The sequence below is a fragment of the Macrobrachium nipponense genome, chromosome 5, assembly GCF_015104395.2.
Source record: "Macrobrachium nipponense isolate FS-2020 chromosome 5, ASM1510439v2, whole genome shotgun sequence".
NCBI lineage: Eukaryota > Metazoa > Arthropoda > Malacostraca > Decapoda > Palaemonidae > Macrobrachium > Macrobrachium nipponense.
Genome location: NC_061107.1, coordinates 8,010,834 through 8,026,488, shown reverse-complemented (window position 1 = coordinate 8,026,488; position 15,655 = coordinate 8,010,834). Strand labels below are relative to the sequence as shown.

The following is a 15,655-nucleotide window of genomic DNA, read 5'->3' as shown; positions in this document are numbered from 1 at the left end:
AGAAATAAAATGAGCAAAAATGACATTTGCAAAAATGAAAGACTATACATTTAAGCCTGGCCATAAAATATATAATTAAATGTACGGGAATGCAGAGTAGTATACATAAAATATATAATTAAATGTACGGGAATGCAGAGTAGTATACAATAACAAACTGTAAATCTACAACATACAAGTTGTGAACCACAGAGGTTACAGCTTACAGAAAGTCTCTATAATTTTCAAACAATTGCATCAACAAAATCTGTAAACACAAGTCGTGCTCTTCACACTTGCTGCAAGAAAAGGGTTCAGGTCAGGCCAAGTGGTACAGAGCATTTGAGGAGATTTATATTTGAAGATGCCTGGTGACTCCCAACCTAACAATTCATTCCGTCATTTCAGATCTAAGATGATATTTTATTGAAATATTATCATCCAGAAACATCTCAATCCAAAACCTTCCTTGACAACAATAATACCTTGTACTACAAATCCCAATTAGCTAAAATTAAATTACCTGCATGAAAACTAAAAGATATAATTCCAAGTTCAAGATAACTCACATTTTTCCATTACATAAAAACCTAAAGTCTTTTAGTATGTGGATTACTTCAGCTAGAATTCTGGTCCAGTCATTAAAGTTTGGTAAAAAGGTGGTAACTAGCAATAACTAGGTTGGGAGTGAAGGCCCCGTCCAATCACTATACATACTTACATTCACTTTTTTCTTTAGCAATGGCAGGTTTGGTTAGAAGTGAGACTTTCATATAAAGTCACTTGTGCCTACAAAAATATACCTTTCATCACTTATGTGAAGACAAGAGTGATGTTCTCCTACCTAAATAAAGTCAGCTTCTTGATCCTGCATGTGAGCAGGATAAGAATTGCTCTTGTATCCAAATATACAGCTTGGCATATGCTAAAAGGGCCTGTCCCCACTCAGAAGGAAGCCAGTATTGCATAACTCCCAGCAATAAGGCTCTACCACCTGCCCCTGTCCCCAAGCCCTTTTTAAAAGGAAGATAAGAGGTAGTCACATCTGAAGTTAGTGATAACAATTACTGATGTGTAACGGCCTACTGACCAGCACACACACAACCACTGCCTGCAGGACACAAGCTAGACATATAAAGGAAAACAATAATTTGCTTTGTATTAAATTAAACTTTTACCAACATATACCTTTGGCAAGAGGCTTTTCTCTCTATGCAAAGATCATGCAGCTACACAACCTAACAAGCATTCACCACAAATTCTATGAATAAAGTATTCAACGACTTGTGGATGACATCTTTCATGTAGGAAGACTTAAAGTACTGCCAGACACCTTCCCTCAATACCTGCACCACTAAAAACTCATGAACACTAAGGACAAAACAATGGCCCCTGATTTCAAGACCCCTTACCCCAGAAACTTGGTTGTGTGTATATGACCTCCTGAAGCAAGAATGAACGGCAGTCAACACTCAAGCTGAAGATGTTGTGTCCTGGACAAGTAATACCACAAAAATCTCACTAGACACAACAGCAACTCATGATTAGTGCAAATGTATTGAAGAGGTAAAAAAGTGTCTTGAATCTCTCATCAGGGACCAACAGGTTCCTAGCCTTTGAAACCAACTCAGGAATCAACAAGAAAACACCAACCCAATCCCTCTAACTACCACACTAGATAAGAGATACCATGCAAATCACCTAATCTATTTGCCAATCCTTAGGCTAGCAAGACAGTCAAAAGCATAACATCCCTGTCCAAAGCCTCTTCCAGGGCTCTTAGGCACCTGGGTGGCACCTGGGTGGCACCTGCATGGGCATGAGACCCATCCTACTCCAAAGGCCGAAGTTTGTGGCATACGTAAGACTGCTAAAAAAAAAAAATGCCAAAGTCATCAACATTTCCAACAGAAAAGTACTTACAAAAAATAAAGTTAGTGAGAGGGTTCTCCACCCACTCACTCAATTGATGCTAGTTAACTACCTTGTTACCAAGTTTCAATGGTTGGACCAGCTTTCAATGAAGGTAGTACATTTATAAGTGACTTTGGTTTGTTTTTTCATAGATACAGTCCACCTTTCAAACCGTGCTCTTTACTTCCTGCCCTGATCTAAGTTTCTATACAATACAACCAAGAAAGCCCAAGACACATTCATGTACTGTACCAAATAACCTGTCACCACAATTTTAATGATAGTTTACCCAGATTCCTAACCTTTGAATGAAGTTATCAAGGCTACAAATGTCACCGTGAAAAAAGCCAGGCGACTTACCTTGCCCTAGCTCGCCAAGTTGCTGCCACCTCTGCAGCTTGTAATGCCAAAGCCACCTCCTCGTCATCGTCGGCACCGGAATTATACGGTGAAGTTGAGCTGCTTGAGCATCTGTTCTCGGGACTAGCAGGCCCAACCACACTACTTGATGTGTTATTAGGTTGGTCATGAACATCACAGATATTCATCTCTTGAGCACACATGTTATCACTCTCCAAACTTGCACACTGTTCACTGGTATCCAAATGACTTTCCTTTGGTTCCAAATGAGGTTGCTCTACAGCTGTTGCACTCTCCAGTGCAGCACCTTCTCCATGATTCTCTACATTAGTTTGAATATCACAGAAGCAGGACTCATGTGTACCACAGGCTTGGCACACATGTGATCCAGAGGGAACATTCTCCTTCAAGTTAACACTTGCTGTTGCGTTCACCAGGTCCTCGGCCTCGTTACCCAACGTTTCAGAAGTCTCTTTTTCGTTACAGGCTGACGTGCTTTGTTCCACCGATTCACTCCCATGCCCACTAAAATGAGATGAACTTTCTCCTCCACATCTGCTGTCCGTTTGCATATTTACAAAAGTGGTATCACATGCACTATCACAATTAGTTGAGGCAGTGTTACAGTGTGGATGAGCAACTTCTATTTGACATGGCGAAGAATGATCGCGATACGAAGCCTGAGAATTTTGGAAAGGGACATGAGATTGATGGGAAACATCCTGAGATTCATCAGAAAACTCTCTGTCGTATTCACCCACTGCCCCACAACTACAAGCTATTGTCTTAATTCTAGTCACAGGTTGATGGCAAGAATGACGGGGCTGACGGGAGTGGCGATGATTGTGTGGGTTACACAGCTCATGAGGTCCTACACGGCTATTGGGGTGGTAGTCGTACGTTGGCGGGCAAGGCTGAGGAACGTGTTGGTAATCACGCTGTGACGAGGAGGAAGTTCTAGCGTGAAAACGTTGACGGCATTCTTCTCCGGCACTGTCACTACCGGGTGAAGAAGGTGGCGGAGGGTTGTGATGATGTCGATGATGACTGCGACGGGATCTACGCTTCGCTCTTGGTCTTTCCTCTGTGGTGGCATTCAGTCGGGCAAGGTACTTTTCACTCTGCCTTTCCTGCTTGGCTCTAGATCGGGAACTACTACTTTTTCCTGAAGTCCGCTCACGCTTCCTTTCAAAACGTTCCGTCTTTTTCCCCGGCATGTACAAAGAACTCAACTCAGGTGTGAGATACTTGCAAGAAGGGTAACTAGCATAAAATTTCTTAACAAAGTCGGTGGTAAAAGCTGCATGACCATAAGCACTATCTGGTAAACTTTCATCTGTTGCCATTTGTGAGGAAGACTGATCAGGTTCTTCCATAGAACAGAGAGATTTTTCCAGTGCTGCCAACTCACTAGGACTCATAGTCCACAGAAGTTCTCTTATCTTACTTAGAAGAGTCTGAGGAGAAAACAAAACATACATTAATATATTTGCAAATGGAAAGTTCTCTTTCAGGTAACCACTAAACAAATGCTAATAGAAAATAGCTAAGCAAAAAAATGATATAAATCCTACTGTATTCTGAGGAGCCTACTACACAAAAGTACGAATCTTCAAAGCCCAATCTAAACATCTAGAAAATTATTCCACATTTGTTAATAAATTGAATTACACTAAAGTGACAAAAACTACTTGAGGAGTATAAGCAGTTTCATTGCAACCCCATTACTCATACAAGCCAACATCCACAGTCTTCACACGTCCCTACTACCGCTTGTCTTGTCAAGCAGTAGTAGCAAGTAAACCATTTACTACAAGCCTTTGGCACCCAAAAACCACTTAGCAAAAGACCCAGTTAGTTACAATAACTATTAACTCAATGAACCAAACAAAAACTTCTTTCAGTTTTCTTCTGACGATTGAAAAAGAAACCCACAAATTCAATTTGTAACTTGTTTACTTCTAAGTATTTACATTAAGTTTTACTCCACACTCGAGTACTTTCAGGCCCTTCTGTGGCCCATTCTCAAGAGATGTTTGGGATGTTAGCCTGGGTCAAGGCCCAGCAGTCTTCTGGAACTTCTTCTCGTTGTGCTGTCATTTATGCGATGGCTGTTCTGGTTTTCTTGAGAGTTGCCAATCCCCTCTTGTCGCTCTGATATCCTGAGCTGATGGTCAATGGGATTCACCCTTGTGGTAAGGGTGTGGTCACCGAAAGTCTGTTGGGCAGGAAACCTAATCTCCAGGTCAGCAGGGTCAATCTTAGCTTCTTTTAATATCAAAGCTCGGCTTATGGGATCTTCTGAGGTCAAAACCTTTGTTTCCTTCAATTACCTTTGATCTCTCTGATAAGCGCACCTTCTACTACCCTCCTGTGACTAGTTTTGTTGCTTTTGTATATAAGCCTGTTGGGAAAATGACCATAGGATGGATTTCAAAAACAGTAGGCTTATATACAAAAGCAACAAAATTAGTCACAGGAGGGTAGTAGAAGGTGCAGCTTATCAGAGAGATCAAAGTAATTGAAGGAAACAAAGGTTTTACCTCAGAAGATCCCATAAGCCGAGCTTTGATATTAAAAGAAGCTAAGATTGACCCTGCTGACCTGGAGATTAGGTTTCCTGCCCAACAGACTTTCGGTGACCACACCCTTACCACAAGGGTGAATCCCATTGACCATCAGCTCAGGATATCAGAGCGACAAGAGGGGATTGGCAACTCTCAAGAAAACCAGAACAGCCATCGCATAAATGACAGCACAACGGAGAAGTTCCAGAAGACTGCTGGGCCTTGACCAGGCTAACATCCCAAACATCTCTTGAGAATGGGCCACAGAAGGGCCTGAAAGTACTCGAGTGGTGATTAAAACTTAATGTAAATACTTAGAAGTAAACAAGTTACAAATTGAATTTGTGGGTTTCTTTTTCTATTAACTCAATTTTATTCCTTAATTTCACTAGACTTTCATTCCTTTTTGCATCTTTTAAAAGTGACAAAAGTAGATTTTCAACACCTTAGTTTGAAGATATCAGCTCCTGGCCTGTTTTCTGGATTGCTGGTCTCATGGTTAGAAAGGATTACTTTGGTTATACATTTTTGGATATCAAGTAACCTGTAGCAAGAACACGTACTTTACTGTACAAGGTAATTTTTAGGCCACCAGTTCTGAAGGGTTTCTATTGCACAACTAGAACCAATAAAAATAATTGTTTCCTGAACAATTTATGTTTTCATCACATATGTGCAAATCTGATACCTGATGGATATTTGGAACCCTCAGTATAAAGTATAAAAAGTGATTCCATATGCATCTTAGATTGTGTTATGATATTCCCAAGAAATGTACCGTAAACACATTATTTGGCAATGACAACATAAAAATCATCATGTTAAGGCCGTATAAAGAGTCCAAGAAAGAAGTTCCACTATCGTTCTAGAAGAATTCCAATCCTAGCAATTACTGATATTACATAATTAGCCCTAATCAGGATGAAGGATGATTATTTACAAAGATGCTCTAGTTCAAACAAGCTTTCAGGAGGGGGGGGAGGGGGGGGAGAATTGTTGCAATTACATTCCACATATCTATCATATCACGTTCATTTATTTCAACCTGCAATCATTGGTGATTTAAAAATGCCAGTGTAGACTCCCAGCCTTTCATAAAGTAAACTTTTTCTAAATTTCCTTTTCAACTGTGAAGGATGCCCATGTCATGGCTGTGAATCCTACTTGATTTTAACTCTATACATTATTTTCTTCATTGTTCTTGATGATCTCTAAAATTTAGCACTGAACAAATAGGACTTGACAGTACAAAGTTCCAAAGCACCACCATGATATTGCAGCCTCCCCTACACATGACCTAAACCCAACACACTTCCAACAAATGCCATTAAACAGTGCTTTTAAAGTCTTAGCCGCTATACTTCAGGTAGAATTTTATTGCCCCAGTCAGGTGGTTTCTACAAAACAGTTGTAAAGGGTCATAAACTGGACTCAGTAGTTCTGAGATGTTTTTCAGCTTTAATCCACACACATTTCTATGATCCCATCCTCAATATCTCGGCAAGGTATCATGCGAGCTGTAGGCTGGCTGCTGTACCAAAAGTAAACTTCCATTTTAATCTTCTTTGAACTATTATTAAGCCAGTCCACAGTCTGTACGCACTAAATGTAATGTGCAGTGACTTGGCATTATCCACAATTCTTGTCATCTCCATGAAGTGACAGTTCTTTCTTTAAGTTTTACATCATGTTCAGACTTTAATTCCTCAGCTTAGTGCAAGATGTAACATACCTAAACATTACTAGAATACAAAGATGAGTCAGCAGGGAATAACTATTGACAGAAGTGATAAGCTTCCTTTCTCTTATTAATGACAGAACTCTTAGCTTACAAAGCACTGTACCAAGCAGTTTGGCTCTCAAAAAAAAAAAAAAAAAAATCACAGTATAGTATGTTTGGACAATATTCTATATGAATAAAACTTTAGGATTTTATCAGCCATATTATGAAACTATGTCAAAAGTACAGAGCAAGAAAAAGAATATGGTTACTACTTCCCATTTTACGTAACAATAAAAGTAAGAGAAGAAAATATAAAACAGTACATAAAAACCCTGGTGATTATATGTATTTTACAATTTACAATAGCTTACCCTGAATGGTCGAAAGAGCTCCGAGAGATTCCTTGGTTCTCTGTCCAAGTTCAAGGGACCATCAGGAAACATGACCAAACCAGCTACAATTGCCAAACGAGGAATTGTGAACATCAGCGCAGGGTCATAGTCGTCAATCTGATCTTGAGTGGTCAAACCAAGTCTCAAAGCCCTATGAGAAAAATAAATATTCAATTAGTTCAAATTACACATCATAAACTTTATACGTAATATGGTTAGGTTTCTATGAGTATTTTTATAAAGTGTAACAGAACTCAATGATAACTTAAACTATAGAGTTCCCTACTCTTAATTTATTTCTGTGTACATGAACAAACTTTTCTTAATACAGTTTGCTGTTAAAAAACTACATATTACAATGAATGAATTGAGTGAATATATAAAAAATAAACTAAAAAATTATGGTGATGACCCTTCTAAAATTTTGGAATGTGGCTTCTGAACTTTACAAGAAAAGGAAAAACCAAGTTTGATCACAAGTTGGCCAATTCGGCAATGTCTAGAGCCTACATAATCAAAGACGCTGGTGTTCAATCCACAATCCATGTTCTTTTCTCACTAGGCATCAGAATACCACTCATGTAATAAGAACTTACTCTGCCGTACGGATTACAATTGGAAGCCTCATATGAGCCAAGGGAGAATAGATAATGGACCTAACGCAGAAAAATATTTGGTACATCATTCCCATTTTTATCATACATTAGGATTTCCTTTCTTGGGGAAAAAATCAATATAATCAACTCTTTCCTCTCTTTTGCACTTTATGTAATATCTGCCTGAATTCCCATTCAATCTAATCTCTTCGCCAAGATTTCTGAACTTCACCACTGATACTCATATGATAGATCATTCCTAATCATGATATGGTGAAACCCCACCAGTCTTTGAGATTCGTCTACCTTCCAACTGAAGGAAACATCTCTTCAACAACCTCTCATTTATAATACAATATTCACTACAAACTTCAGCCAGAAATCTCAGCATCAGCATATTGGAGTTAGATGCTATTCAAGAATTCTTCCACTTTCTTTGTATGTGACAAAGGTCTCAGCTACATAGATTGGGGTGTTCTAGCTTTTGAGTAAAATCATTCTTCCTGTATGTAATCTTATTTCACAATCCTGAGCACTGTTACATTTTACCGAGTGATACAATCACATCTGCAACTCTTCCCTAGTATCTGTATGATCACTTTTCAAAGTGGACTTGTCCCTTTGTTCCCATTTCAATCTGGCTGAATGCCATTAGGAGTATGCACAGGAATTAAAGAAAAGTGTAACACATGAAATGGAGGAGTAGAGTAATATATATTAGATGAAAAAAAAATAATAAAATATAAAATCCTGTATTAGCCAGGACTAACAAAAACAATATCAAATGTACGTTAGCACAACGCAGTTTGTGGCTCTTAACTGCACTCAACTATACTCTGTTTTTTTCCATCTGTCCATCCGCCTGTGGTGTTTTCGTATGGTAACACCGCGTCCGGAGCTTTAAATAGTTACGCTATGTGTAAGTTTTAGGTAAATAAAAGGATATCTTGGTGTACATTTGCAACTGAAAGTGTTTTAATAAATTACTGTATGCTTATTACACCATTAATATTCTAAATAGGATATTATCATTATTGTTGAATATAAGCTGAATGTAACTATCTAAAGCCCGGGACGCAGTGTTACCATACGCATACACCACAGCCGGATGGACAGATGGAAAAAAACAGAGCATAGGTTAACAGCATGGAAATTACTTAGCAATGAAGCTGGCAGGGCCACTGACCCCACGCAATGTAGTACGTACATCATTTTCACAGGTCATCCTTACCGTTGCACTGTTTCGGAAAACAGGACCACGACATTCTGCTGCACATCATGCTCCTCCACACTTTTCACAGGGACCATTGCACTGACGTAACTCAGTTCAAATTCCGCAAATAATCGATCAAAAATCTTCAGAGACTCGCGGATCTTTTCCGTGTACTCCGGAACAGGCTTGAGACACTGAAATACAATTGCATATTTATTCTCATAATCAGTTATAAATCTATTACCCATAGCCAATAACTTAACACTTCTTTAAACAAAACATTAATATCTTTATTAATGGTGAGTAAATATTAAAATACGTAAAACTTTTTACAGAATTTTACAAAACTCTTCCCAAATATTCTTAACAATGAAGGCTAAGAGGACAAGTAACCTGACAATCGGAAGGCACCTTAACATGAAGTGTATCAATAGAAAAACACAAAAATAAAAATTAAAAAATATAAATATAAATAAAACGAAAAAAGACATCCCAATTGTCCGGGGTCAAATCAAGAGTTCTATGAGGAAAGTGACAATGAAAGTGGTATGATATAATGCAAATAGGATTTACACACACACCTAATATCCATTGAACATGAGCATAATCAAGGAATGTCAGTCTAAGTCCATTTCTAACATTCCACCTAACTAAAACTGATGCCAAATGAAGACCTGACAAAAATAAGAAACTCCACAATTTACATTTGATTTACTGAATTTAGTAAAAACATACATTGAAACTGAAAAGAGAGAATTATTATATTTTACTTCATTAAGTAACCAAAAACACACACATTACCATATACTTAACTGTCACCTGACCATTAGCCTGGTATAATGTTTGTTTCCAATAGCTTATGAGTAAATTAAGACAAATACTTTCATTATAAACCAATGATAATCTCAATTTACTGCTAAAAAAGTATAGGCAAAACATTTACATACAAATTTCCAACAGATGAAACATGACTTCAACATATGGCAATTTAGAATTTTTAGACATCCAAAGATGAAGTAAGACAATCGTGGCTTTCTTCCCTTCCACACATTCAACTCTTTCCATCCATTTCATTTTCAAGTCATTTCACAGACATGCTCTATGTTACCTAAGAAAGCTTATGAAAAGTAACCTCTTTGTCAATGAGTTAAAAGTCATTTCCCGTCACTTAGCAATAAAGTGGGCTATGCAAGGAATACTTCATAAGAACTGCATTCACCTTCTCATACGGCTGAATTCTTAAAATACACACAAGAAAAAGTTGTGGTATTCCTTACCTGTTCCCTAAGTAAATTCCGCACAGTCTCGATGGTTTTCGTAACAGCTTTGGCCAAGGGGCGCATGCGGGAGCTTTCTGCCTCACGGTTCATGATACTGCTACCAGCGGCCAAACACTGAGGGAAAAAATCATGAGTAGAACATTTACGATTTTTAAAAGTACTTCAAAGACTACTTCAGTGTAATAACAATGTAAAAAAAAAAAATGTACGCACTCCAATTACCTAAAATGAACTTCATTCATGTCAGCAGTCTTGTTAGATAAACAAATACATACTGTAACAAACTCTACAGTAGGTGGTTAATATCAAAAGAACTACAACAGAAAGCTATCTGAATAATTAATTGGGGATGCAGCTCTCTGCAAATGGTACGCCGGTGTAAGGTATGCAAACGTGAGTAACCTTTATGCAAACGTGAGTAACCTTTAACAGCAGAACATACGAGGCCTACCGCTCACACACAAGGCAATTTTCAGAAGCAGACAAACTATATATCTATATATTCAGAAAAGGTATGTAGGGTTCATGTTCTAAATATATAAGAATAATACTAATGTGGATAAAGTTATAGCATATACAATGAACAATGAACAGATGAAATGAACACACATACATTCAAACACATTCCCTCTTAGAGCATTGATGGCACTAGCAATGTTAAGAAGGCGTGATCCAATCTCCAGCAGCTTTCTCGGTGCGAGTGCTAAAATCTATGGTCAAATAGCACATTGATTCACCAACAAATTGAAATACAGTATATTTTATTAGAAATAATTGTTCTATACTGTTTAAAATGCACAATATTTTTTGCATTTTCTTTCTAATAAATAAACCATAAGTATCTTATCCTAAAATTCCTGTATCTTTAACTCAAGGCAAAATAGATTTTTCAGACTTTTTTACGATTTTCCATAGGGCTTTCCTAACTCCCTAACAAGAGCAACAGCAAGGACAACAAAGTAGTTTGTAGTCTTACTCCCTGATTAAGCGAAATTTGTCTCAATACTAGTTTACATTTATTTATCCCAATGTAAATTTGTAATAGTACACTGCACCTGTAGTGGGAAAAAATTATTTCAGAAATGCTATTTTTGACAGGTAATTTTTTGAATAATTCACTGTGTTGCCTTTTCAATCACTTCTAAAGATCACAAGGAGTTATAACGTGTATCTCATGTTTCTAATGGCATCTGGAAGCAAGGCTTTAAAATAATTCAGTGTATGTACTACTGGAATGCAGACAAAACTTACTTGAAATATTCAAGTACAATTGTTTGAGTGCTCACCCAACTCTACGCTAGACACATTCTAGATACTTTTTTTAATGGTTTATATAAATTTCCTGCCTTATTACTTGCGTTATATAAATTTCCTGCCTTATTACTTGCGTTCATGGTATAAGAACATATTGCGTTAGCATCTGTGACATATATAGGCTTGGTAAAACCATAGGGGCTATACACATATAGATTGAAGACCCTTGTTACAGTCACACCAGGTGCCAAAAAATGCCTACCTAGGAAGGGCCTATGTCCCAAGTTCACACAAATTAATTTGATAATCTATTAGCTGGTGGAAAAAAATTCTTTACAATGCATTTACTAATTACTTATTTCACATTTGGTCAATTTTATCCCTCTCATAGGTTTTAGCCTAGTGAGATATTTTCTGAAATAACTTTTTAACACCAAGATCCATCATACATCAATATAATATGCAAAATGCTATGAAAACCCATAGTCTGGGTCATTCAATCTCGTTTGATCATGAAATCTGAGCAAAATCAAAAACAAATATCAGATAAAACTTGAAAGGTTCACTTCACTTCTTGGTTTATCAAAAGAACTGAGAATTGCATCCTCCAATGACTGGCTACAAAGCTTATCGCTCTCTACATAATCTAAAGTGCAAAACTGAGTGTCTTGAAAAGTGATTACTTTAAGGGTTTCATATGACTCATGAATACTTGTATTATTGTTTCACAATAATGGAATCTATATGAATCTTGTCTTGGAAGATGATTTGATACAGATCACAGCAACAAATGTTGTGGAGAGCCCACATTATTCAACTAAACTACAATGAACCTTACCTCCGCACCAAACCAAAGCTGTCCTGCGAGGTTTTCTTGCATCACATCGTCAGGGAACTTCACTCTAAAATCTCTGCTGGCACGTTCATGGGGAATCTCCTCATCCATCATCTTTACACATATATTCAGAACCTGTTGAATTTGGAGTGAGAAACTAACTATATGTTTTGTTACATACAAAACTACCCCTTATCTTAAGCCTTGTAATTTGTAGTGTAAAGTAACCATGGAATTATACAAAAGGGAAAGTTGGAATTACAAGAGGCTGGACATTATAACTCAATGGTAAATCCTCACTTTCTCTTTTACCTTCTCTATGCAACTTCTCTTTGCTAATTGAAAGATGTTGTTGGTTGAAATTATGACGTATGCTCAAGTGTTAAGGGCAAGGCTCTTACAGATGTATGCATTTGCCACAAATACAGCCAATAAAAAATGTTTGTTGATAATTTGTTTAAAAAAAAATCCATTTAAATGATCTAAAATACCCAAAACCCTTTTCCAACAATATGAGGCATCAAGATAAAAAAAAATACTGACCCTATCCTGACACTGCCTCAGTTGATTTACTAGAGCTGTGCATCTTTCTGGGTCTTTACGTCCATCGAAGCTGTCTAACTCTGCTGCTACCATGTTAAGCTCGTCATCAGCATAGTAAAACTGGGCCATCAATGATGGATCATCTTTCTGCAAAAGGGAAAAAAATATATAAAATCTTCCATGCAGCTATGTATGCAACATCTTTACATTCCAGGACTCTTGATTATTATTACTACAATTACTAATCATCTTCCACACATACATACATACATATTTTACACAGTCACAAAGAAAAACCAAAAGGCCAAAACCTAGCCATCAAGTTTCAACAACTGATTCCAAGTCACAAACAAGATATACAGAATGTGATTATTTGTATTCTAGGTACCAATACCATTGTTAATATCTTTGCTGCATTTTTCATATTTTTTCAACAAGGTTTTCTAGTACACTTACTAAACAGTAGAGTGTATGTCACTTATAAACTGAGTATAATTTACAGTATAATAACTCATCACCATCTGTCACTTGCTATGCTATGAAATTTGACACATTTTTTGGGGAGCAAAAGCGAATAGGGTTAGTATAATCTAATGGTCCTTTCTAATTACACTTTAAGGATAAGGAAAATGAAGGACTCACAAATGTGCAGCTCAACTACAAAAGGGACAGCAGACCTTAATGGAAAAGATTTGATACCTTAGATTTACTCAGTAATATTAAAAGAAATTTTCTGGTTATAATGCATTTCTTTCTTGAAATCTTCATCTGAAAACCTTTATGGGCAGAGTCAAAAGAACTATAAACCCATGAGAGTCCCAAAGAGAGAGACAACTTATAGGAAAAGGTGATAAATAATAAAGTACAGCATGAGGGAACAGAAAACAAAGCACACACATCTGAAATTCAGAAGACATCAGCAGAAAGCAGCCATGAATCTGCTCGTCACTTAAATATTTGGAGATCAAGATTCCACAAATCCACTAAGCAATCCACAAACACTAAGCAAGCTATTCAAAATGTGAGTGGTAGCCATGATAAAACTCCAACCAAACTGAGTAGTATTAAACCTGATGCTAGAAAACGTCACACTGTTTGCACCATCAGGTTGCCTAGAGTTGTAAAAACAGCTAGGACAGGTAAGGATGCAAAAGGATGTTTGTCGTTGTAGTACTGCCTTCTATGCCAAACATAACGAAGTAACAAGCAAATTTAACAGCTTCATCATGAAACATTAAAAAAATTCTTAACATAATATGAATCGAAAGTTAGGTATGTAATGTTTTCTACTGTATGCAATTCCTCTCATTGATAATGGAATATAATACTAGGGTAAAAAACCGCATGGTACAGGGGTGGACCATGTACGATCAATGTGTACAACCCCAAAAAAAGTACATTATAACGCGTCCTGACATCGGAGATGGGCATCAGACGAGACTTGTTGTTGGTGAGAAACAGAGCTAAAGACCTCTACTCCGGTGTCAGGACGCGTTATAATGTATTTTTCTTGGGGTTGTACACATTGATCGTACATGGTCCACCCCTGTACCATGCGGTTTTTTACCCTAATAGTATTCCTCCAGCTGAAACTGCAGACTACTAGCGCACCCCTCTAGTTTGGTGACCACCAGTTTGTGTGTAAAATGAGTGTTGTTTCCAGTACCAGCACCTTAGGATGGAAGTAAGAACATGAACAAAAGACATTACATATAAACAAATTAAAAGAAAAAAAAAAACGAGCAAATATTCTGGCTGGAATCTGGCTGCAGTACTAGTCTGCAGTTTTCCCTTCCTCTACTCTCAAGACAAATAATGTTTTGATAACTTTGCTTATTTCATGATCTGGTAAGCTGTGATATACTACAGGCCTCTTGACACAATGTGGTTCTACTATAATCTTCACCTACAGGGTTAAAGGGTTGAGCATTAGTGCATAATATAGTGCGGCACTAATCTCTCTCACTGATCAAAGACCTTACTGAAAAAGAAAGATACAATTTATTTAAGTTAGGATATTTACTCAGTGTGTACTGATAAATGTCATAATACTAAAAATTTGAAGGTCAAAATGTCAGACAGCAATGGATATCTTTACACATTTTTAATTACTGTATCGTAATTTGGTTCCAAGCCAACTATATCACATTACTCAACTTTGTCTTTTTAATATAAACTGCCAAACAAATCATTACTTGATCTGATCTGCGATAGACGATGGCGCACAACAGCTTTTCATAACATCGTCTGTGACATACAGTTTAAAGATGCGCCTGGTGATAAAATTACAACAAATAAGGATATGAAAATGATGTATGTAGAATTCTAATCCATAAATGAAACAAAATTCAATATTATAACTTGGCATTGGGCTAATTGATGTTCCTGTCCGTTGCTTGATTTGTGGTACCTAAATCATTACATATCAGTTTAGCACGTTTAGTGTTAATAAGGCTACATCCAAATGAGACTGGCAGGTAAGTCCAACAGCTACGTTAATGATTTATACAACTGGACAAGTTCAGCTTAAGCACAGCAACCTTGAATTTTCCTATAAACCCAAACCTACAATGACTCATCAGTGCTAAATTTGTGATGGCCTAAAATCGATTAGAAAAGACGAGGTTGCAAGCAGGGAAGCAGGGTTAACCAAGCAAAGCTAAAGCAGGTTTATCCTAAGGGCTCCTGACTGAAGGAAGGAAGTAGACAAGACGTTCCTTGCAACAGCCTTGGCTGCACGAGAACAGACACTCAAATCTCAACACAGAGCAGAAATGCACCTAAATATTGACCAAAACAACCGTGCCAGAAAGGAAAATGACGAGAAACTATGGCAGAAGTCGAAAAGAGGACGCAAACACCAAAATCTGACGATGATCACTCAAGGACACAGACAGACTACACAATTCTACACACTGTTGGAGTGCTTTCTCTAGTACACCGAAGGCAGATCCCCAAAAAATCACTCTTCTCACTCGATTTTCCACTCACCCGGGGTC

At 37.4% G+C, this 15,655-nt stretch overlaps 1 protein-coding gene across 5 annotated transcripts in view; it reads right to left on the bottom strand.

Annotated features, from left to right (window-relative positions):
- LOC135215166 (lateral signaling target protein 2 homolog) overlaps positions 1 to 15,655 on the bottom strand; it is a 79,743-nt gene that overhangs the window by 21,564 nt on the left and 42,524 nt on the right. For all 5 annotated transcript variants that reach the window (XM_064249631.1, XM_064249630.1, XM_064249632.1 and 2 more), the window contains exons 2-7: positions 12,657 to 12,803; positions 12,117 to 12,248; positions 10,022 to 10,138; positions 8,763 to 8,938; positions 6,915 to 7,086; positions 2,254 to 3,710 (exon numbers count right to left, since the gene is read on the bottom strand). In XM_064249631.1, the coding sequence (XP_064105701.1) occupies positions 2,254 to 3,710; positions 6,915 to 7,086; positions 8,763 to 8,938; positions 10,022 to 10,138; positions 12,117 to 12,248; positions 12,657 to 12,803 (2,201 nt within the window). The remainder of the gene's footprint in view (positions 1 to 2,253; positions 3,711 to 6,914; positions 7,087 to 8,762; positions 8,939 to 10,021; positions 10,139 to 12,116; positions 12,249 to 12,656; positions 12,804 to 15,655) is intronic.